This window comes from Amphiprion ocellaris, chromosome 15, assembly GCF_022539595.1.
Source record: "Amphiprion ocellaris isolate individual 3 ecotype Okinawa chromosome 15, ASM2253959v1, whole genome shotgun sequence".
Classification (NCBI taxonomy): domain Eukaryota; kingdom Metazoa; phylum Chordata; class Actinopteri; family Pomacentridae; genus Amphiprion; species Amphiprion ocellaris.
The window spans coordinates 28149097-28173533 of NC_072780.1; the positions used below are offsets into that span (position 1 = coordinate 28149097).

Consider the following 24437-nt stretch of genomic DNA (forward strand, 5'->3'; position numbering starts at 1 on the left):
CATGAAGTGTTTTTCATTTATTATTTAAAAAAAACTTCACAGAATTTCAAATATTGCAAGATATAAATGGAAAAAACTTTATATTATAGTAGTTGCACATTTTGAAACACTGTGTAGATTGAAAATGACCAGGCTGCACTTATTTCTTGAGGCTCCATGTAAACTACCTGCTGACTGTGGATGTTATGGAACAAACCACCTGGGCTCCCACTGTGTCCTGGAGAAGTGATTTGCTCCTCAGTCCAGCAGGACCCCAGGGCCCTGGGTGACCACTGGCACTGCACTCCCTTCTTTCAACCTCTAGAGGGAGCACTGACCTTTTGTCCTGTCCAATGTTCAACAACCATCATCACTGTTGCTCCACCTTCTCTCTCCTCCCTCCATTAGAGACACCAGGTGGTGAAATTTCTCTGCATCGCCTCCCTGCCTACTTTATGCACCTCGGCCAATAAGAAAGCAGCAGAACTAAGATTTGAGCCTTTTTTCTACATGTAATTCCTTCTGCCACTCATTTAAATGTTAAGAAAGATAGGAATGTGGGTATCTTTTTGGCCATCTAGTTAGAGGACTCTCTTTCACTCACTCTTTTCCTCCATCTCTCCTCCCACCTCCTTTTCTGTCTCCACCCTCATATCTGACAGTTTATCCAGAGTAGCTCCTCTTTCTACTAATTTAGACGCTACACCATAAAGCTTTTGCACAGTTAAGCTCATTATTTAAGGCCTGAAGCGATGCACTAAAGTGAATTTCCTAAAATAGTTAAGTCTTGGCATTATTTAAGTTCTGTACCTTTGAATGTATTTTAAGGCCATATTTAAACCTGTCATTTTTTTTCCACCTGTGTTTATGCTGGCCTTGTAGATCCCCCATAGTGACTTGGCCTCTTTTATTCTTGTCGTACTGCAAATCAAGTTTAGTTTTGGATTGTTCACATGCTCAGATACTCCAGTGAAGTGTAATGTTAAATAAGTTATAAATCATGAGGTGACCAAAGTTTCCTTGACAAGATAAGTAGACTGAGACAAACTAGAGAGAGGCTAAGCGTCACTTTTCATGTTTCAGATGTCTGAGCCAAGTGTGCCACTGTGGACGCTGCCCTTGTAGTACCAGCAGCTGCCAGCAGGAGGATGAGACACAATGAGCTCTCTGTTCAGGACCATGAAGCTCATTACAGCCAAGTCAGCAGCATCAATTTAGAGAAGGACCTATAACCCCCTCAGCTTGGAGTGGCAGACAGTAAGTTGCCAACTTGATTCGGGAAAACAGCTGTCAGTATAAGAGTTAGAATTTATTGCACTCAAATATAATTTTCTCCAGGAGGCAAAATTGTTCACTTCTGTAGCATCACATTTAGTGATTTAAGATAAAAGCAGTTAATTACAGGTGACCTCTGTTTGTCTTAAACAACTTCTAATCTGTTGCTGATGTTTTGTTTGGCTTCATAACTTTTCTCAGGTCTAATTTTTTAATCCCCGTTTCTTTTCGCAAAAGCTCATTTTGCCTCACTTCCTTGATCTTGAATTCTTCACCTTTGCGTTCTCATTCTGCCTCCCTACATCATGTCTGCTCTCCTCAATCTCCTTCTGGCTCCAAGTCTTCATCCCCTTTCCTCCCTTCCTCCTGACTCTCACCCCTCTCCCTCCCTTCCACTATCTGAGCGCTGTAGAAAGACACCTTTATACCAGGGGTCAAATTCCTCTTAATTTCTGCTTCACAAATGCCAGTTTTCACCAGGTGAATGTTGTTGCTGTGGGCCGAATAAACGGGCCGTGTTTGAAGCCACTTGCCAGCAGTGATTTTGTGGATTCTGTGTGGTAGAAATACCCCACACATTGCACACACACACACACACACACACACACACACACACACACACACACACACACACACACACACACACACACACCTGAGGAAGACAGAGCTTTATTGAATGTCCAGACAGGAAAACAGCAGGACACATGGCAGGTGTGTTTACTGTTATTTTCTGTCCTTCCAGGTACACCTACACAGCAACATAAACACTATAATCCCTTTCTGAACTTTAGGGTTGGAGTTTTTCACAGTATCTGTTGTCTGTATAAAAAGTTCCTTTCCTCCTTGTTTCCTTTTACATATGAATTTTTCAGCCATTAATAATAGATCTGTTAGGCTTCATAGAGTTAAATGAATCATAATCATGAGTTCTGGGAGTAATGTATGTGGTCAGAATTTGTGGCAAAAACTAAACTGGAAAATGAACCAAAATGACAGGTTCCTTATAAAATGTCAAAACAAAACATCTTTTGCACTGATTTAAGGACAGCATATTTGTGCTTTCTTATGCCAGATCAGAACGTCATGCCTGTAAGTTGACACTAATTGGTAGAAAACTGTTATTGGTGTGTAATCTCTCAAAATTCTTGTCATTTTCTTCTACAGCTGCATCTCAAATTGTTCCTCTGTCTTTTTTATGGTGAGAAAAGCAAACTGTGTGCTACATTTTACAGCTTGTTGAATCCGTATGGTCCAGACTGGATGGGAAGAAACCTTGGAATGACTAGTGACAACATTTAGCAAAGCTAAATTACCGGTCAGCCACTGTCCCCATGTTCTTTCAGCTGTAATGATATACTAGGTTTTGGATATACACAGACCAAATGTGAGCCAGGGTACACTTAGATGACTGAGAACAGCTCCTGAACAGAGCTAAATCTGGGTGAAACTGAGAATGGGTCCCACACAAAGTATATAATTGTACATCTGAGAACGATTGGCTTTACTGTCTAATCAAGGGAACACGGCAGATAAAAATATGTCAGACAGAGAAACGCTGAAAGAAATGCTTCAGGAAGACATCATTTGCTGTTGCCTGCAACTGGGGATGCAATCAGGAATGTTTTCCAAACTTAATATGGAACCTTTAAACAACTTTGCTTGCAGTTTGTGGTGGATTCTGCATCTTACAGTAAATGTAAAGTCCTGACTGTGAGCCAGATTCAACTATAGTGCTCTGAGCAGTACGTGTTGTACTAGCTCATTGTATGTTCATATGAAAATATTTGAGGAATAGTACACCATGACACTTTGAATGTACATGCTAATGCATGCAAACACCAAAGAAGAATGGACCCAATGAGGAACCCTGTGAATTGTTGCTAACACTGGGAATATGAAGGCTTTTAAGAAGCTCTTAGTATAAACAAACTGTATTTTTTTTCACTTTTAGTCCTACTAGAATTCAATCATGATGCTGATTGTCAAATGGGCTTCAGTTATTAGATATAGCATCTTTAAAATATTTGGTTTCAATAAGGTAAAAGTCTGTGGAGCATCAAGTACTGAATTTATTTATGCAAAACAGAGCAACTTCATGAGTAGATTTTTTTATACATGAGCAGTGTACATAAAAGGCATAAGAAACTTGACAAGACTGTAAATGTCCTTTTCCTAATTTCTCTGTCATAACTAGAGAGTGTGTGTGTGGGAGGATTAAAGAGCTCTTGTCTGTTTGCCAGCAGTGAACGTGAGAGGGATGAAATGTGTCAGCGAGGGGAAACCAGTAGATGGAGAGGAAGGAGGGAGTGTAGATGGGAAGACAGAAAGAGGAAGAGGGAGGGTCGTATTTTCATCCTGCAGCATCACAGTTATTTGTGCCGCTGCCTTGCCTTGTGCGTGTTTTGTTCATACAGTAATGGCCCGGATGGGACTGAACTGCAAGCAGAGATGAAAAGCTCTTTGAAGGCTTGAAGGCAGAGGACAGACAGGCTGGAATGAGCTCACGACCATAACAGCTCAGATTGTTTTTATTGCTGGTTTTCCCTGACCTCATTAACTGGCTGCTGTGCCTGTGTACAAATACTCCACGTCTGCATGTTCAGCGTCTTGTTTTGGAAATTAATCATTTGTTTTTCTTTTGTTGATCTTGTGCTTCTGTTCCAACTGGGACATTCAAGTCTCACCATCGCAAGCAGCATCCTGATTATGTTCTCATCCTCTTCACTCCTTCAGCTTTCATCTGTTCACAATCACCTTGTTCTTCTGGAATGTGTTCAGTATGGTTCTCACTTTTGTAGATTTTTATTATTTATCCTTAATTTTTTCTTTAAATTGCTTTATGTTGAATGCATTGTTCACACAGTTTGACACATTCACACATAGACACACTGGGTAGATCTGTTTCTCAAAAAACGCCGACACTTGGAGCAGTTGGGACGTAAATGCCTTGCTTAGAGGCACCTCAGTAGAGTCTGTAAGGTCATATTCTGCCCCTTCTAGTCTCGATATTAACCTTACAACTGCCCAGTAGCATTAAAGATGTCAGTGGGTCTCACTAGTCTCAGATTCAGTAACACTGATGTCGCATTGTACTTGTAACACGATGACCTCATTTACCAGTCCAGGATTTTACCAGCAGTTTTCTGAGTTTGTTGTCTCAGATGGCACCAAGCAGAATACCCACATCTTAATTATTTCCTAAAAGCCCTACTATACTTTCTGAATTGATCCAAATTTAATATCTAAAACTAAATTGGTTCAAATGACTGAGTTTGTCCAACAAACACACCAAAGTTCAACCTGAAACTGCACCAACATCATTAATAATCTTAGGCACTAAGTGCTCAAGCGTGGTGATTGGATTTTTTTTTAGTTACAGTGCTGTACAGACAACTACAAGAATATGTAGGGAATGCTTTAATGCCCAATCATGTATAGTGCTAATGGGAGAAATAAATGCCATGTTTGCTTGTGAACACTATAAACCTTCTCTGCATATCATCCATGCTGGATCTTGTTCCATCCATGAGCTCTCTTCTGCATCCCCTCCAGGTGTGTTCTCTTACTAATTCTTGTCCTTCACTCACTGAGTTCTCTTCCTCAGTCGTCTTCATTCCCTCAGTCACATCTTCCTCCCTCGCCATCTTCCTCACATCCCAGCTTTCTCCCTGCTCCACTACTGTACCCAGGGAGAGGGTCCTGGTCTCAGCAGCTTCCTGTCTCACAAAAGACCCTTCTGTTTCCCCCCTCCATGTTTCCTCCGCTGCCTCCCACCCCCTTCCTCAACACCCCTGTGGTACATTCCCTCCCTCTCCCCTGGTGCATTCCTTATTGACCTCTGCCGGCTGAGGAGTCCCTCTGTCAGTGGGCTCTGAGTGTGGAACTGAGCCTTCACTGATCTGTGGAGGCAGTTTTCAGGCTTTCTGTTCAGGTTAACTCAGACTAGAAAGTGCACCTTAGAATATGATTTCAGTTAATTTAGTTGCTTTCGCAATGCAAGTTGTGATTTGTGAGTTCATTGTGCAACTAGACAGACAAGAAAACAATCACACAGTGTGCTAACAATGAGAATAAATATTAAATTGCATAATCTAACATATTTTTCAGGTTCATGGCCAAAAATGTCACATTCGTATCATCTGGCAACATGTACAGTTGTGCTCATAAGTTTACACACCCTGGCAGAATTATTAAGTAAAATATGTACCATTCTTTAATGAAAGCATGAATGATCAGAACAAATACAATTGTGTGATAATAAATAACTTTGTCTGACCACTAACCCTAAATGAAAGAAAAGTTTGTCCCATGATCAAACATATTTTCTGGAAAAAAATGCCACTATTTCACAAATTTTCCCAGGGTATATAAACTTATGAGCACAGCTGTATATCTGCAAACCTGTGTCCTGCAGCAGTAGAAGTTTATGTGCAGAAACTGGGGATGAAAAAAAATTCAGTTGGTTATCCAATGTTAGAACACATCTAAATTACGACACACAGTTGAGTTGTTGGCTTCTTTCAGAAGAACAAGTGTTATCGTGCAACATTTTGCTGCAATTTAGACCCATTTGAAGGTCTTTTAACCGCCCTCAGAATACAACACTGGCTGGTTGCTGTACTGATAGAATGACATACGGCACAAGTCAAATTTCTCTGTTCCCATAAATGCACCAAAAGAACATAACTGGACCTCATCTGTTCATGCAGACTGAGGTTCCTGGATATAAATAAACTGATGAGCCGTAGGTAAACAACATGTTGTATTCCATATCCAATATTTTCCTTATTGATGCCCTCCAGTGTGCATTCTCACACCTGTACATACCAAATAATAAAAAAATGTTATTTTACTTGGAAGTATTAAGCGCTAGTACTATCTGTGATATTACCTGCCTTTTGATAAACCTGATGGAAATTAAGCTCTTGATCAGATCTGAGGTGTCACATTGTAATATGCAAGGCAACCGCAACTGAGTGGTTTTCTATAGTACTAGTGAAAATTTAGTCATATAAATTGGAGAGACATGCAGCTGTATTCCTATACAAATGTGTATTAAAAAGCACATGTGATAAATCTAAGTCTGTTATGTAAATATTGCAGGCCACTTACTTATTTCCAACTTGTGTTTACACTTCTTTCCACTACACAAGTAGTACACAATTAATTTTGCTCCTACAATAAAATAAAAAAACACAATATAACATCTAAAGTAGTGTAAAACAGATTATATGTAATTATGGTGTATTATTAGCTGTCATATCATTGGTCAGCAGCATCATGCCCCAGTTTTGGTTTTGCACAGCTGTTTAGTAGTTTTGTAGAAAATTGAGCAAGTGGTGAACCTGCCTAATCATCCTGCATAATAAGTTTAACCCTGATCAAATACAAACTGGGATTGTTGTTTGAAACCACACATTGCTGCTGTACTTGCAGTAACAGCATCTCAGTGGCTTTTCAAGTAAAGCAAATAGATACTATATGGAGCAATTTATAGTGTAGGTCATTGGACTGATGTTCTTGCATTAAACTGACTGTTGGCTCAGTTCTAACATCTAATTCTATAGGTGTGCAGTGCAACCATTGTAATCTAATAGTTCTTAGATTTACTCTGTTGTTACCATTATGCAACACTGTTGCACTGGTCATCGCCCCAGCCTCCTCATCATCATCCAATATGCTGCAGATATTGTTCATCTCTAAACATCGATTTTTGTTTTCCTCTGAGAAGCTTTGAGATTGTTAAAATGGTCTTATTCCTCACTGACTGATAGCATCAGCTTGTTTCAATGCTTCAATTACCAGTTAGTTTATATTGTTATAACTATTTGTCAAAAATCAACTTAATTAAGAAGCCACTGCCCCAAAAGTCCAATGTCCAAACAAAATCTTTGTGTTTTTTGTTGGTTTATTTATCAAATCAAGCAAGCAAACAAATGAACAAAGAATCACAGCTCCAACTCCTTCACTCACTTTGGTTAAAAAATTATAGGTATTCTCTGGTGCTCTATACAAAATGTATAAAGCAAACAATAAACTAATCAGAATAGGTGAAACAAGCAAAAAAAATCCAAACAAATAAGCATATCCTAGTCAAGTAAACAAGTGTCTAAGCTAACCAAACAAACAAATTCTAAGTATTAAACAACAAAATAATAAATAGCTACTACATATATGATGTTTACATGGAGAGAAACTCAACAAACTTTGGCATATGTTTATAACAGACTCACATTGCTGCTTATTATAAGGTTAATCATACTGAGATCTAATGTTTCTGTATTGTTGTGCTAGAAAATAGTTTTTCTGGTAAAAGCAAAACCTGATGGTCACTTCCTTGATATGTCTCCAATGTAGTTTCTCATATAGTCTTCCTCGTTTCTATTCAACTTAACACTTCCAGTAATGGTGTCATTTGATCTTTTGAGATGCAAACCCTTCTCCTTCTCTGTAACGTCATTATATGACCAGTTCTGCCCATATGTGAGACAAATGCAGCTCTGAGCCTGCAGGTCGTCTCAGCCTGGAGGAGTCCAGTTCAGCAGCTGGTGTGAAAAAGCCCTTCAGACTCTGCTGCTCGGCTCCTCCACAGTTCTTTGTGATGGTCAGCTGGTCCAGGTACAGCAAGGTGTCACTCCGATGCCAAACTGACCCACCTGACCTTCACCTCCACCTCTCAGCGTCCAGCTGAGCAGTCTGGGTTACAGCCGGGCTTCGCTGCCCTCTGTACCTTAATCGTTCAACCAACCAAATACTTTTAATGCTTCACATTCTTGGTGCTTCTCCTCTTTCATCCTTTAAGATGCAGAAAGCCCACGACATGAGCTTGTTTTTTCATTCCTAATCATCCCTTTCTAAAATTGTTCTCCTGTCCTAGTTGAGTCGATGAGAAACTCTTTCTCAACCTCAACAAGTTTTTTTTACAGGGAACCTACAGCTTGTAGCCGAGGACGTATTAAACCTTGTCAAGTTGTGTTTCTAGTTGAGTCCCACCAGATTCATATTGTTTCTTCCTACATTGTGGTGCAGCTGGAGATCATGAGATGATGCAAGAATCCATCTTACCAGACTTTAATCACTTGTGGCTGAGCTACAGTTTGCACGATCAATTAGCATCCTATGAGGAATCGCTGGTAGCTACGGCTGTGTTTCAGATGCCAGTTAGTTGTAATAGACTGTGGTGGACAGAAGGCTCATTCAGGCATCGAAGACAAAGGAACTCCTCCCAACTTATTGATAAGACAGGTGTGTAGCAGAGAGACGAGCATATCAAAAGATTTCAAACAGACTCCTGTGGATTCTAACTTGCAAAAATCTTTTTTTGCAGGTATGACAACACATGGGAATTTGAAACTTTTTGATTTGTTTATCCAATCATTAGTTAAGTATGTTTTTAAAGTGCTTGTCAGTTCCCAGTTTCCAAAGTCATCTTCTCAGATGGTTCTATAAAAAAAAAACACATCTGGTGTTTTGGTTGTGTTTCTTTAGATTTACAAGATGGGGTCTCAGAATTAAACTGGATCTTGAGAATTATCCAGGATTAGAGGAATCTACTCAGTATTCTTTGCTTTGTATGAAGTTTTCTGGGTTTGGCTTGGTTTTCTTTAAAAGCTTTGATTTTCCAATTTGTCTGCTAGGATTGAGCTTGCGAGATGGTTTCTTATCAGCGTTCCTTTTCCTTCAGCCCATTGTATGCTGATTAAACACCTAATGGCTCTGAGTAGAGTATAGGTAATAAATAATTTTTCAAAGTTTTAGCTTGACAATGTTGACTGCTCATATCTGACTGCTAAATCTCTAGTTGTCAGATATGTCACTATTCTGAAAAGGTCACATTATCATGTCTGTCATTTTTACTTGAAGGTCCTATGAAATGATGTTCAGGTGGAAATGTCCTTCCTTAGTTTGTTGTTTAAATCTGTTAATACGGAACTTGCTAACAGACTTGGGGGGAAAAAGAGATAAAGAAATGATCAGGAGCTCTTGAAGATCCTTCATCACCAGTGTCATCCTCATTTAATAGTGCAGCTGTAGAGGTGAAAGTAAGAAAGGCAGAATTATCGTCAACAACCCAACACTTATGATCAACTCCTGGGTTTTAACATTTTTATATGAAAATTCCACATCATGTCTCATCTGAATTTTTGGTATTTTATAGTAACAGAAAGCATTCTAAAAAGGCACTTTTGGGCAGGTAGTGGCCTCATGATTAAGGTGGATACCACATAACTGCAATGTCCACAGTTAAGTCCTGGCTGGGTGAACCTCTCTGCTGCTTGTTTCTTGTTGACAATGTAGTGAGACGCTGTCAGGAAAAACTTGCTCTATAAAAAAATGCAATTGTGTTTATACTGGAGGAGCTTCAGAAGGGATGAAAGCTGACAACATGGAAGGTGTTTTTATTTAATGGGACATTCCACTTTTGAACCGAGGTAACCTTTGCACAGTCATTCCAAGAGAAACTGCTCTGAACTCTACTGTAGGCTTCAGTCGGCGGCGCTGACAGCTGTTGAGGTGACTTCATTTGTGGAAAAACCAGCGACTTTGAGGACACAAATATGCTGCTGTGTCAAAGTCACCAAGGTCCCACCCTGTGCTTTAGTCAGTAGGTCAGTTAGAGATGCGTCCATCTGTCCGTCCGTCCACCTTTTCCCTCCACACCTCCGTCTTATTCTGGAATCTCCATGTGTACATACCTTTTGATCCCTCCTCTCTCCCTCCCCTTACCCTTGTCCTCTCTCCCCTTCTTTATCAATGGCCCTCATTCATTCCCCCTCACCCTCTGCATGCCTGTGTGCCCCCCACCACCAGCTCTCTGCCCACCCATCCTCCCCCTTCCTCTCCCCTCTCTCTCTCTATTCATTCCTGTGATTTTTCCTGCCTGTACCTTTCCACGGCCCTAACGTCTCCTCCCAGGCTGCAGTTCCCTCAAACCTTCATGTGAGCCCTATCGCTCTCCTCCATCTCTGGCTCTGTTTCCTTTCAGGGGTTTTGGTATTTAGATGCAGATCTAGATGTGGTTATTCGAGGCTTAGGCGATATTCACTGGCGTTTATGAGAAAAAAATTGATTGCTGTAACTTGTGCACACATTTTTCCAGGCCCAGGTATTTTAGTTTTGGTTAGATATGGATCTTTTATTTAATGAGACAAGCTTTTATACTGTAAATGAAACCTGCTCTTCATACAGGTATATGCTCAGATCGTTTACCGTGTGACTCAGTCTAGCATTTTTTCCAGTCTCTGGTTCATGTTATATCACCAGTCCTTCTAATTGCCTTTTATTAGTACAGCCATTATGCACCATCTGGGCAAATTACCTTCTAACAGAGAGTAATTGTGCTAAATTGAGCAAATCTTGGAGTTCACCTAGTGCTATATTTAACGTCAAAGACGACCGAGGCTGCCTTTAAACTCCCAAAAAAAGAATTACTAAGTGTTGAAAGCCAGTGATGAAGAAGAGAAAGGCTGAGAATGAGAGAGAAGGGAACACACACACTGCACTTTTTACTTAGTTCAGTTTATCAAACATCATCAAAAGACTTGTGTGCTTCAGCCAAATATACAGTGTGTTCATATGTACTCTCCCTCACACACACACACTTTGTTATACATCAGTTGGCACGCAAACTTGGGAGCTCATGAACACTCACCCCACTCAGAAAACACACCCACTTGTGTGCAGCCTCCGCCTCCCCCTCTCTGCCCCGTCGTCACCCCTCGTCCTCCCTCCTCCTCCCCTCCTGCCTATTTCGAGGTATGTGGTTAGCTGGGTGTGTTTGGTGTCCGGATTCAGCATCACTGACCCGTTCTCTGTCTAAATTCCCTTTTCTACCTGGCTCAGCACACCTCCTGCAGCTTCACCAGGCCAAGCGGAGTGTGTGTTCGTCACGCGTGGATACACACATCCTGTGACCCCGCTGTTAGCGCCCGGTAGCCTATCAGTCCACTCCCTTTCTCCGTTTCCTCCCAGGCAAGCCCCTGCTCTGATCTATTTCGGTGTGTTGTGGCTAGCAGGGTGTGTGTGCGTTTGCGGCCCTGCCCAGTAAAATACAGACTTTTCAAGGAAGTCAGCAATATAATATGGCCGCTTTATTGTAATTACAAGGTTCTCCTTTTGGAAATACTGCACAGAGAGAGCTGCCCACAGCCACTCGCTGAGTCCATCTCCCAGAGTCAAAGCCAGCTCTTCTGCTCTACTTGTGCAGATGCTCTTGTCTTGGTCTCGTCCATTCTTGAAGTCTCCTTTGCTTTCTTTGACCCAGATGTTGCCACACTAAGCAGCTCCATGGTGTCACCCAGTAACATTACAGCCAGTTATGATTCCACAGCAGTCTGAGTGGATGAGCTGTCAGGGATGAGTTCAGTGGGAGCTTCTCTCAGGGTAACCATGTGGTCTCTGGCTTCTTAGAAGCCTCAGGTTGCAGCCCAGTAAATTATAAGCTTTTATTAATTCAAATTCAGCTGACACTGAAGGCTAATCATGTAATTAAAGGTTCACACTGACCTTCTACACAGATTTGCTTCTGGACCAGACAAGTGGAAGCACCTGCCGTTTGAAGTCAGGGCATTTCAGCAGCCTCACCTCTCCGTAATGTGGTCGCTGGGATTTGCAACGTCTGTTTCAAGATGATGAAGTCATGCTGCTGGTGGTGGCATACATGCAATTCTTGTTCTTTGGAATTTGTGGTGCTTTAATAACGTGGACGCTCAGCAGATCATGTGGATTATGCTGCTGCCAGACCAGGGTTGCTTTATGTTGCATTTGGTAAAGGGTGTGGGCTCTCTGGATGAAACACACTGTACACTAAAGCTGCACTAGATGAGATTCTAAAGGCAAATTTTTCCACTTAACATGCTGTTACTGCAAAATAATGATGAGATTTCAGAGACACATTATTAAATCAAATGATGCAATTTGTGGGAACTTTATTGCAGTGTGTATTTTTGATCACATGAAGTGACAAATCAAAAGTCTACTTGTGAATAAATGTATTTTTAAACTGTCCACCATCTAGGGATGTCTTTCCCAGTTACACACAGTTATTTTACCCTCCAAGTACACATTTGCAGGTACGCAAGATGTGAAGCAACAACCTCTTTTTTCCAGAAAAGGTAAATAATAAGACTAAGCAGCATGTGATGCCACCCAAGTGCCACTTGAAGACTGAATGTCTGGAGTTGCACGTCTTGTGGTGGTTCACATTGATAACCTGTGTTTGAAATGTCACACACTTTCTCACCCACTGAATTTCTAGGTTCTGACTGTACTGCTCTTCTTTAAAACACCAAAACATCTTTAATATGAAATACAAATTTCGTAAAAAGATCATTACTCTTTGTCTTTTTGGCTTCTGCTGTGTTTTTGTTTCTTCCAGTTTGCTCTTCAAATCCAAATATCGAGTGCCTGACTGAGTCACATCAAACTACATCATCTTCAGGTATGAACAACACATCAAAGCAAATAGAGGGAAGCTGAGGAACCTGTTGTGAACCTGCTTTTAGTTGCATCTACGTACAACTTTTGGTTTTAATTGCAGAAAATGGTAAGAATAAAGTAACACTGCACATTCATTAATAGCATATTTTTGTCATACTTTCTGACATATGAAAGCATACAGCAATGGTTTTTTTTTCCATTACCCATTTTCAAATGTTTTTTGTCCATTCATTTTTCATCCATCCTTTGTTGAAGCTGTGGAGTCGTGATCTCACATCAGTATCCTAAATTAGGTGATTAAGGTGAAAATTTGTGACTTTTAAACTCATTTGAGGCTCACTTTAGATCTGTGTTTATTTACCAGCATTAATTACCCCTCAGATATATAGGTTTCTACTGAGAAACAATGTCAATACAAATATCAGAAAATTTAAATTTGTATTTCAATGACTCAACTGAGGAGAAACTGTGGCTTCACAACAGCTTTTAAAAAAAAACCACACCATTGAAAGCTTGTTAAGCTTGAAAAATAACCAAACTTCAACACACAAACACAGATCAACAAGACTTTACTCTTTTTGTAATTTTCTTGATAAAACTGGATGCAAGAAAAGTCCCTGGCATGAATGCTCCATGTGAAGTGACTAAAACTTGAACATACATTTACATGCAGAAGTCTAGCACAAACACATACCACAGATGTCTCTTGGGGTGTCTCTTTTTACGGCCTGTGGCATCTACTTTCAGAGCACAAGGAGGCCAGAACCAAACAGCCCGTCCCAAAAAACACTCGATCCACTGTGTCCAGGAAGCCAAAATACAAACCCAGAGTCGCCACACTGAGGGAGCGTTTCCTGGACTCTCTGATTTAGTACAAATATCCCTGCAGAGAAAATAACTTCACTAAAGTGATACTGTGTACAATTAGAAGAAAAGTCACAGACAGTCAGTTTAATGACAAATTCTGGGTGTATGTTGTTTCCAGTTTTTTTTACATTAAATGCACTAATGTTTGGTTTGCAGCTTTTTGCCTTCTGATCTTTCCAGCTGTTCAGCTCACCCCCTCTGGCCTCCTTTTGGGTTTTTATCATTCCAACGAAGAAAACGTTTATGGTTTTTCTTCTCTATCCAAGAACGTGAAGTTCTATATATTCTTTTTGGTTTTCCTATAGTAATATATAGGTTTAAAACTGCCCTAGCCTGTTTTCCTTATGATTCCTGATGGATAATTGATGGATAGAGCAGCCTAGTTGATGGTTTCACAGAATGATCACACAACAGCCGCTCCTTCTCATTCTATGTACATCAAAGCTTGCCCCTGTAGTTTCTTATGAGAGGGCAGTACAGTTTGGTCTTCTGGCAGTCTTGTATGCAAACTCAGACGGTACATTACTGCTGAACAGAGGCTAAGGCATGGCCAGTTGTACTTTGAGCGTGTCCCTTTTCTCCTCATGTGGAATTTAGAATCTCGTAGACAATCTGGGGAAAAGATGGTAGAGTCCATCTTCATAGGAACTCATGGTTCCAGAAAAATCACAGTGTATTAAAAGAAAAGTGGTGCTAGCAGAAAGCAGGGCAGTATCCATGCTAAGGGTTAGCACGTGTTGTGCTGCTGTTCAAGCTGCTCATAGGCAATATAACATGCTAATGTACTACAATTTGCAGTCTTTGCATCACAGATTTTCAATGTTTGTCTCAAAAATTCCTTTGGGTAAAAATGTGTAGACACTAAAGCTTTCCACTGAGAGTCAGACTAATGAAACTCTTGCACAGTTAGCAGCTTTATAAAGAAAGTCAAGGAATCCTTGGAATATATTGCACTTTCAAAGGATGACCTAATTCACCAAAAATGTGAATAAATAATTTTACAAGGATCGCTAAAGCAAAATTGTTTTTTTTTTTTTTTTTGCAGACTTTAGATGAAGCATAACCAGCATCCATGTAGGTCTGCATCTCCATCAGACTGATGTAAGGTACTGAACAAAGCAATCACTGCATATTTTAATTCACTCTGTTTTTATTGTTAGTATTTGACACTTTATGGTGAATATTTCAATTTAATTTTCATAGTATATTTTACATCTTATTGCACTTTTTATATTTGTATTCCTATTTTATATTTCTATTGTGGTGGTGGTCACTTTGTTTTTTGTGCTTGCTACTGTAACAACAGGATTTTTCCTTGGGGACCAATGACGTATTTCTATTCTATTCTATTCTATTCATTCTTCACACTCTGCATGTTCTTATGCACCTGTTTTTACTGTGACAAATTCTCATCACTTTATTTTGCGATAATGTGTTTTAGTGTTGAAGCTACAAATGCATCCTGGCATGTGTCCATCTGATCATTTACTATCACACTCAGTGTTACACTCAGCTGCTGCTGCAGTTTCTTTACACTGACCCAAATGTTTAGATTTAATGTAAACTTCTAGCATGTTGATGTTTATTCTGCTGTCATGTAGCTCATAACAGGACTGAAAGTGAAGCTCTTTCCTCATTTACCTCTCAGTGAATTCAGTAAATAACAGCAAATCATCACTGCGGTGATCAGTTTTGGTCAATGATGCTGCATTTAAAATGTATTTAATATGTGATGTGCTACAGAGAATAGAGCGTTTGTGCAGGCAGTATGTCACCTTGTGATTGGAGAACCCAACCCAGAACAGGAAAGTTTGATTCACGTAACAATGCTGTTGAGCACAAAAGCCATTAAAACTGCAAGTCATTACAAATAAGACTACATACCTAATACTTAATGTACACATTTCTTTTAAATAAGATAACTTCATAACCAATCTGACGTGACAACATGTTGAACTGACCATGACATAAGATGATTTTGTATAAATCTGTCACACGTCATTTGAACTATGGATGCAACTCTGCATCTTCAAAAGTGAGGGATACCCAAATCAGGTATAACAAGTATATTTGTCATGTTAAGGTTAATATTACTACAAAACAAAATTGCAACCTTACAGCATTAGAACAGTGCTCTGATTTTGTTGCTGCTGCCCCTGTAAAAAATATCACGTAGATAATAAAACATCTAGTTATTGTTTAATGTAAGGTAAACAAAAGCAGTTTTGTTCTATTCATTTTTAAATTTTCAGACTTTTCTATTGCTACTAAGCTCTTAGAAAGAATGATCATAAGAGGAGTTATCTTGGAAATACCACAGAATACAAACACGCCCCTCCTATCCCCCCAGAGAATCACACACAAATGAGGAGAAGAAATGAAAGGTAGTGAGAACTGTGAGTGGTATAGAGCATCAAGGGATAATTACGGTTGATTACTCCTTTCTGGATGTGAAGTCTGCATTCAAAGAAAGTGACTAACCACGGGGCTGTGAGCGCTGAGACATTTACAGGGCAGACGGCTGGGCACATGGGAAAGCTTTGAAACATACATAGAAGATGCTGTTTACGACAGGTATGGATATGAAAGCGACTTTGAAATTATGAAAGGAATGTCTCTTTGAAATTACTGCTTGAGTTGGTTTAAAGTTTATGTCCCCTGGGTTTGATATCTGCTCCTTAACTGCAACAGTCAGTGGCTTGAAACTGCCTTTGCAAAAAATAAATAAAAAAATCTGGCATCTATAAGTTTTTTTATTTTTAATATTCACTTCCAGATATGACAAATGCTCTTACAGTTCATACATACAGTAGGACGACAGAATATCACCTGTACCTGTTAAATGCTGTTTACTATAATCTGAAACTGCAGTTTTACACTCCTTCTTTATGAACCTATAATGCTGAGTTATTGTTGACTCAACTCTGGTATTTTTAGAGATTGGTGGCCGACTTCATTATCCTGCAAGGCAGCATTTCTAAGCCATAATGCATGCAGGGTTATTTTCTACATTTTATGTTTTGTCATTAAATCCTATAAAAAGACCAAAATTAACAGTTTGTCTGACTCAGTCTTGCCTGCAGTCAAAATCTCATTTTCTGTATCTTCTTCCTCTGTAGAAAATACAGATTCATTGTTGTCCAGAACTAGTAAAAACACACTGGTGAGTTGACATATCAATGTATTATTAAGAAACTACACTACAGTTAATTTTTGGCCAATTCTTAAATTACTCTCCTCCTGCAAATAGAATGAGTGCTAATCTGTGGCTGGAAGACGTTTACTCCTTTGAGTCATGTTGGCAAAAAAAACCCTTCAGTAGTCAGCCATTTTTAGAAATAATTTTCCCTTTTCAACATTCAAACTGTATACTGCACACCTGTGTGTTGCCCATTTTTAAGGATTTTTGTCTTTAGTAAATATTAAGTGACTTGATAACACTAGTTGGTGTTGGTTTTTCATTGTCATTTGCTGACCATGAAAAAACATGAAATACTACCAGCATTATCCTTTATTAAAGGCCGAAAACATTGTTTGATCCAATGTATTGCCAAAGATTAAATAATTCTTAAATATATCATAATTTCCAGCAACCTCACCAGGACCAGGAAAAGCAGGTTCTTCTCCTGGAGTCAGATCTTTGAGGAGATCTTGCAGAAGAGTGTGAGGTTCCTGAGCCTGAAGAAGAAACATTGGGCCACATCATCTACAAGGTGTACAGGACTACAGGTAAAGGTAAAGTCTGGACATGATGAGGAGGAAAGGCCAGTCTGATATAATGGTGCTCATTCGACTTTTGTGCCAATAATGAAATGGAAAAATATATATATATAAAATGGCCCCTACTTAGGTTCTCTGAAATTATGAAGCATCATTCTTTCACTATATACTGTTTGGTTTTGGCTAAACAAATTTTGGGACCGAAGATGTTTTTGAAATTCAGAAAAGTTGGTGAAACAGAACAAATAACATAATATTTTGTCCCATGCAATATTTTTGTCCAGTTGAATAAACTAAACTAATAGTTGGAGCCTGTGTCAGTGGGAACTTTTTCTTTTAATTTTAACATCATGAAGCCTTCAGGATATTGTTCTAATGTATTTTTTTCCCAAATGTTAAATTCGATGACCACATTCGTGTCTATTTTTCCAGGATCCTCTCATTTTCTTTTTCTCTCTCTACACCTGAGCTGATACAGCAAAACAAGGCCACGTGGGACTGACCAATCAGAGCTCCGCTGAGTGGGTGAAAGGGGCGTGGTAAGTTGCACGGACAGAAATCTGATTGGCTGATTCAGACTCACTCAACTGCTGCACAGGACAGTGCGCGGTCCTCATCTGCTGCGTACCTGAGCATTTCTTCTTGAGTTATCAAACCAACCTTTGCATGTCACTGATACAGACGCAGAGAGGAGGAAGTAGAAAAGGTAAAGATAAATCCTGAGACAGCCGCTCAGTAAAAGGCCGCTGAGAGACAGAAAAAGATTCCACTCACTGACTTGCGTTCACCGAGCAACTTTAAACCTCAGGCTCACGGTTGAAAAGAAAGACACCATTGTTGTGAGTGTGAGCAGAAATATTTGTATAGGCCTGTCATTAAAAACGTTCAGTTCGCACGCTCAGACGCTCCTCCGTACACGTATATCTACGTGCGCCAGGCGCGCAATTACGCACGCCCTCTCCCTCCCTCTATCCCTTTACCATTCACTCTCTCTCCACACGCACACAACACACACGCTCTCACTCTTTGTGGGAGAAAGTGAAGAAGGGGAGAGGGAAAGAGAGAGAAGGGAGAGAGCGTGATTCCAGGTCTCTCTCTGCTGCTCTCTCCACTTTGGGTACTGGTACCCAGTCTGACTCAATGGGGCTTTAGCACTAAGGGGTTAAACGTTAAAATAAAAGATATTTATTCACCCCAAACCCCTTATAGTGTTTAGGTTTGGTGTATTGACAGAGATATAGGTACCTCATCAAGGAAAGTCTCCGGGAGAGAGGTAGAGACGTCTCCAGAGGCGTGCCTTTTTGTCTGTTGCCTCACAGAAAGTTCAGTCGGATTCCTCTCGTCGGCTGGCTTTCTGTGAGAGGATAACTTCCACCATATCCTACATTTACAGCTCAACCAGGCCGGCAAACTACTGCAACACTATGGATATTGGAGATTGCCCCTTCAGGAAGAAACGGAGACCATGGCGCATGGACATCTCATCCTTCGCCTTGGTAACGGTGGCGCTCGCCTTGTGCCAAAGCACCGTGGTTCGGGCAGGTAAGATCGTTTCTTTTACTAATATTGACGTTTATTGTGCTTTTAAAACGTGTTATTTAGCTGTGTCTGGTGTTTTCGGTCTAAAAATCTTCCTTTTGCTGTTTTTTTTTGTTTAACCTTGTGTGAAATAAATGTGCGCCTCATCCATTGTTGGACACTTGCGCACCTGACATCCTTCTTTACATTTTCTGTTAAAAATGCGGCCCATGAGCAGTGGACATAACTCTATCCACAGACGTAAATTTAATTTGGTATCTCTTCCATGGAGACCTGCATGTTTAGATGTGTGTGGTTTGTGCACTTTAGTCAAATTCTCAGTGTCTCTGTGTTTTCCTGCTGGTCCATAAAGGCCTCATAGACTGTGCCACAAACCATTTGGCGATTATCGCAGAAATTACTTAGAAAATCTGAGAGTGATGCGGGGAAAACCGAGGAAAATAGCAGATTTGAGTCGCTGCGTCTGTAAAGGTCCATTTTCTGATTTTATCTTGTATCTGTTTCTATTGAAAGTTTTTCTTTGTTAATGAGAAACTGAGATTTGGTCAGCTTTAACATACTCTGTCCGATAATGGATGTTACGCATACTACCTATTTAAAGGTCACGGAGAATAGACGTTAAAGAGGCCTCGTATTTTACTTATGGAAAATACAAATTACTACTTGTCCATTTAAAGATTTAGTGCCTATGGACATTATTTCCTTCCTTATCTGTCTTTCTGAGCTTGCATGCAGCCCGCTGACAGGTGTCATCCCACCAGATGTTGCAGTTAGCTCCACTGCTTGAATTCTTCAGGCACCGAGTTGATTTTTTAGTCATTTTCAGTAGTTTATCTGCACCTGACTTATACATTTTACCTTCCAATTAATTCATTTCATTATTAATTGTTATTCCTATCAGTTTTGAGGAGATAGTGCTCATTTTACGCACGTCTGCGCCCCTCCTCACCCGGAGGGGGCCATGGGGTAGGACGGTGCAAAGACTTGCTCAGTCGCCTTTGAGGAAGTTTGTTGCCTGAACTTTCGGTTTGTAGGATTTGTAGTAGTGTTTTATGTGTACTGCTGCTGAATGTAGGCCTGTGTGTGTTCCTGGCCGTGGACACAAGCTGCCAGCTGGGACCCTGTGAGGTTGGCTGCGTGTTTACCAGTTCAGCCTGTGCACCAGTTCATCCATCACTGCCTCTGCTTGTCCGAGGAGGAGGAGGAGGGATTTCAATAAACCAACGTAAAGTTGATTTTGCGTTTTTCCCAGTGTACAACAACAGGCCATGTTTGTTCTAATAGCAACCTAATAACATCGCCACATCCACACATAGATTAGTTGGCCTCAAAGGAATGATCTGTATGCGCTGCAGTTCCTCAGCGGACCGCTAGTTGTCTGGAGTTATTTTTAACACAGAGAATCCATTGATTCAACTGAATCCAGATCAGCTTAGATCTAACTGGACAGTTTTGATGCGGAATGACACGATATAGAAAGAAGCGACCGATAAAGTAAAGATAAAATAAACATCACTTACAGCTGTGGTGCCAAACTCTGAAATGCTGCGAGGTTTAAATTAACTCTTCATGAACTTGTGATTTTTGCTTACTACAGTAGATCCTATCATTTTAGCCGCTGATAGTCTGACGGAGATACATTCTGTACATTTTAAGCGGAAACGTCAAAGCAGGTTAAGTTTACATAAAGTTTTTATAGAAATATATTTGCTTTAGAAGTTTCAGTGACAGATGGATCAAAGGTTCTTTATTCTTCGTCTGGATCGCTGCTGGGACAGTCGCTGCAGCTTACTCACCAAGAGGGCTTTTGTAACATAAATTGCCCTCCTCCAGTGTATTCTTTGGCCCCGTTTCCACTTTCAGATTGCGCGAGGCGATTGCACCTTCCCGTCGTCTCCCGTGTGTATTTTGGAGGCGGAAGCCTGAGACATTTTTGCTTTTTATGAATAGGTTGTTATGCGGCTTGGTCGCAGGGGTTTGGCAGTGAAAGCGTTTAGTGTCTCCGTGTCTATGTGCGCTTTGTACAGTTGTGTTTATGTATATGTGTCTGTCGGCTATGGACGTGTTTTTCGCAGCTCAGGGTGTGGAAATGTGTCCGCTTCTGTCTGCAACACCCGGAAAGTTGCGTTTCTCGTCTTAAAGGATGCATGTACTGCTGCTGTTTGCTTGTAGAGAAAAGTTCTTTAATCGCTGATCCTGTGATAATGTCCAAACACTCCCTTTACCTGTAAGCGCGCGTCTGGTCTGCAGCGTCACTGTGCGCGCACTCGGGATCAAATGCGCGTGTTTGCTCAGAGCGCAGGACCGCTGCGTCCGCGTTGCGTCTGAAGGCGCGCAGTGTGGTGCGACAGCAGATGTGAGTGTAAATTATAACAGCGCCCCACCCAGGCAGTCAAAGACCGATTTAGAGTGAAGAGTGGTCAGAATCTCTCATATTTATTCTTTCGTCGCTGGGAGAATGAAGACTAGAAAAAAGGAGGAGGGATGATGAGGCACAGTCACCCAGAGAGCAGCGGCCCTGGAAGGCATGAAAGCAGAGTTTTGTTCAAAGGGGGAGAAAATCAGAGGGCAATATTTTCTTGACAGGGATGTTCCTCAACCTCATTTCAAAGCAGTGCGCTCCTCAAAGGCCAGTCTGTCTCAGTCTGGCTAAACAAAACATAACCGTGCTCTCACTCTCCCTGCTGCTGAATGGAGCCACTATATGTGGCGGCGGAGCAGCGCTTTGACAGCTCATTCCTGTGACTGTATGGAAGTGTGTGGTATTCCAGGCCTCTGCTGGTCACACGTGACTCAGTTTGGCAGTTTTGTCCTTGTCCCCTTGATTTTCCTCTGCTTTGTCATCACTTTCCCATGAGACACTGTGGTTCTAGTGATCCATACCCACCCATTCTCCATCTTTCCTTTTAATCTTTGTACATACCCATCCCTTGTTGTCCAGGGTAATGAGCCCAGCTTTATACTTGTGTCCAATCAGACACCTTTCCTCTTCTAATATCTGTATTGCACATATTTTTCAAGAGGCACTATTGCAACATTACGTAGATTTTATCAAGAACAACATAATAAATGTGATAACTAAGGACAGGCTTTTTACGTCATCAGCTGTGTTCTTCCCAAATTTATATAAATTTTTTGTATAAAATCCTTGTTTAGCACCAAACCTGCTGCGGGATGTGCAGCTGAGGATTAACAAACCTCCACTACAGCCCAACCCTAAATAAAACCGTCTCATTGGTGGTAACACATTCTCAGACAACAGACTGCTTGGACTTGGAAGTTCAGGACACTAATGTCATTAATGTTCACCAGTCTGTAGATTATGAACACAGTGGAAAGTGAACAACTAATACAGTGTTTGAGTGAACTTTGATACATTAATGTGGGGTTTCCTTTTCATATCTTACGTTTGTCTGTGGAACTCTGTCTTTTGTAGTTAGTCTGACATCTGTAAAAGTGAAATCTTTCTTTTTGGAGTCACTTCTCAGCCCTGTTGATAATCTTAGTTATCTCTTGGGTAACATACCTGTGACTCCCTCAACTTCACTCTCCATTGTTCAGTATCTTCAATAAAGATGTAAGATCACATCATTTGCATGGACAGATAAGGCCCAGACAGTGGTTGTGAGATTAAAGCGCACACAAGTCAAAGCAGAGATGCACTTAAACACTTCCCAGGCCTCAGCTGTAACCCGTGACATCGCCTCAGACTGTGAACTTGAAAAGGCCTTTCTCAGACAAAACCGCATCAGCATTGTCGACTCAAGGGAACAGCGAGTAGAAGATAGTTGTTCCTTTTTCTTTGGTTTTATAGGTGATGATTTAGTGGTTTGTGTGTGCGGAGAGTCGTTCCTGGGAGACGCTGTGTTTTAGCAGAAGATGTACAGTGACGGCAGGAGAGCGTGCCAACTTTATAATGACAGACTGTCTGTATAGGATGCTATTCCTAGTCACTGTTATTTTGCTGCTTCTAGGAAGTCACTGTAGGAGGGTGTGGAGACCAGCTGTGTGCGTTTACATGTGATGTTAATGCACAGTACATCTCTTTTCCAGACATTAATACGGTCCGTCTGTTTGGAAATAGTTTTAAATGTTGGCTTTAACTAGTTGTGTTTTCAGAGCTTCTGTGGAAAATGTTTCTCTGCGAAATGAATGATCACAGAAAAGCTCATGAAAGTTTGTTTTTAACTTAAAATATCCCAATGCTGTAACTCTAATTATATGAGGAGGATGCAATATTCCTTCTTTACTTCTCCAAACCTGCTTGTTTTGATCAAAATCACATTCGTACTGGAATCTTTCCCAGCATGCACTGGGAGGAAGACAGAAAATCATCCTGTGGTGACAACACACATTGATAAATGGGTTGAAATATCTAAAAATGTAGCTGAATGTGCAGAGGAAGTATCCTGAAGTAAAGTCAAGCTGTCTGAGCACAGTGACCTTATTAACCTGCAGATATGTATAAATCAATTTAACTACCAAACTCTTTAAGAATTAATACATTTGTTTGTCTGCAAGAACAAAAACTGATATACAGTAAGAGCACCAGGAGTTCTAGCATTTAATATCTGTATTGTTCAAATGAACACAATGTTGTCTTCAGATATTTCATTGCATCTCTAACTGTCTGGAAGTGTTTAGGGTATAAACTCTAATTACTTGAACGTCTGAAATGGTTTTCAGTCCCTTTAGTAAGAGCCACAGTACAACAGGTCAGAACCAGTCACAGTCCTCCTGCAGAGCTCCTCATCCACCACCTCTGCACACTTGTTTTTGCAGCTAAATTACACCCATAAAGATCCTCAGAACGAATGTGGGCTGTACTTCTGGTGTGGGGATTTCCAAACTGAAAAGGTGTCGCTGTAATCACTGATGATGATTATAATATAACACTGGCCGACTGGTCTTGCACTTTTTTTTATTTGAAATCTTATTTGTCACCTCTTTGGTGAGACTCTGTTACTGAAGAAGATGAGTTTGTTTGTCTCTTAGAATTAAAACAATAAGATGGTGAAACATACACTGAAAGTATTATTCTGGTCCTCATCGAAAGAATTTCTAAACCTGCATTAGAAACCTTTTCACTCTTACCCTAAAAAGTTAATGTTTTTGGTTTTATATAAACAAGATGTGTATAATGAGCAGGTTTTTACTAGTTGTATTGTCAATAATAAACTTCATATTAGTTGAATCCATATTTTAGAAAAACAGTGATACTTTTTTTGTTTTTCTGTGAAGTTGCACTGCACAAAAAGTGCTTTTTATTTACAAGAGCTCCATGGAGACTGTGAGCTGAGAGGGTTTGTAAACTCAGTGCAGTCAGAGCTGAGCCATGATTACTTGTCATTCAGCGCAGACACATGACCGGCCTTAACACTGCTTTCTAATTTGTGCCCTCGCTGACTGTCTGATAGCACGTTACAGGAACCACTGACCGTCTCCTGGTCGGGCCCCTGTGGCCCCGTGTAGGCCCTGTGGTGTCAGCATCCACCCTCAGATCCAAACTGAGACTGTGGCCTCCAGCCCTGAAACCACAGCAGACTCTGGCCTGGTAGACGCTGGCATCATCAGTGGAGCTCACACAGACTGGCACAGACCACATAATGGTACACAGG

General features: G+C 40.6%; 1 protein-coding gene across 9 annotated transcripts in view; it reads left to right on the forward strand.

Moving 5' to 3' along the window:
- The first annotated feature begins 17739 nt into the window (after window positions 1–17739).
- Window positions 17740–24437, forward strand: part of col11a2 (collagen, type XI, alpha 2) — a 49171-nt gene continuing 42473 nt past the window's right edge. For 3 of the 9 annotated variants that reach the window (XM_055017814.1, XM_035940737.2, XM_035940739.2), the window contains exon 1: window positions 18282–18822. In XM_055017814.1, the coding sequence (XP_054873789.1) occupies window positions 18705–18822 (118 nt within the window). In that variant the 5' untranslated portion in view covers window positions 18282–18704. Of the gene's footprint in view, window positions 17820–18281; window positions 18823–24437 lie in introns of those variants that run through there. The other 6 variants (XM_035940740.2, XM_035940741.2, XM_035940742.2 and 3 more) reach the window with 4 other exon arrangements.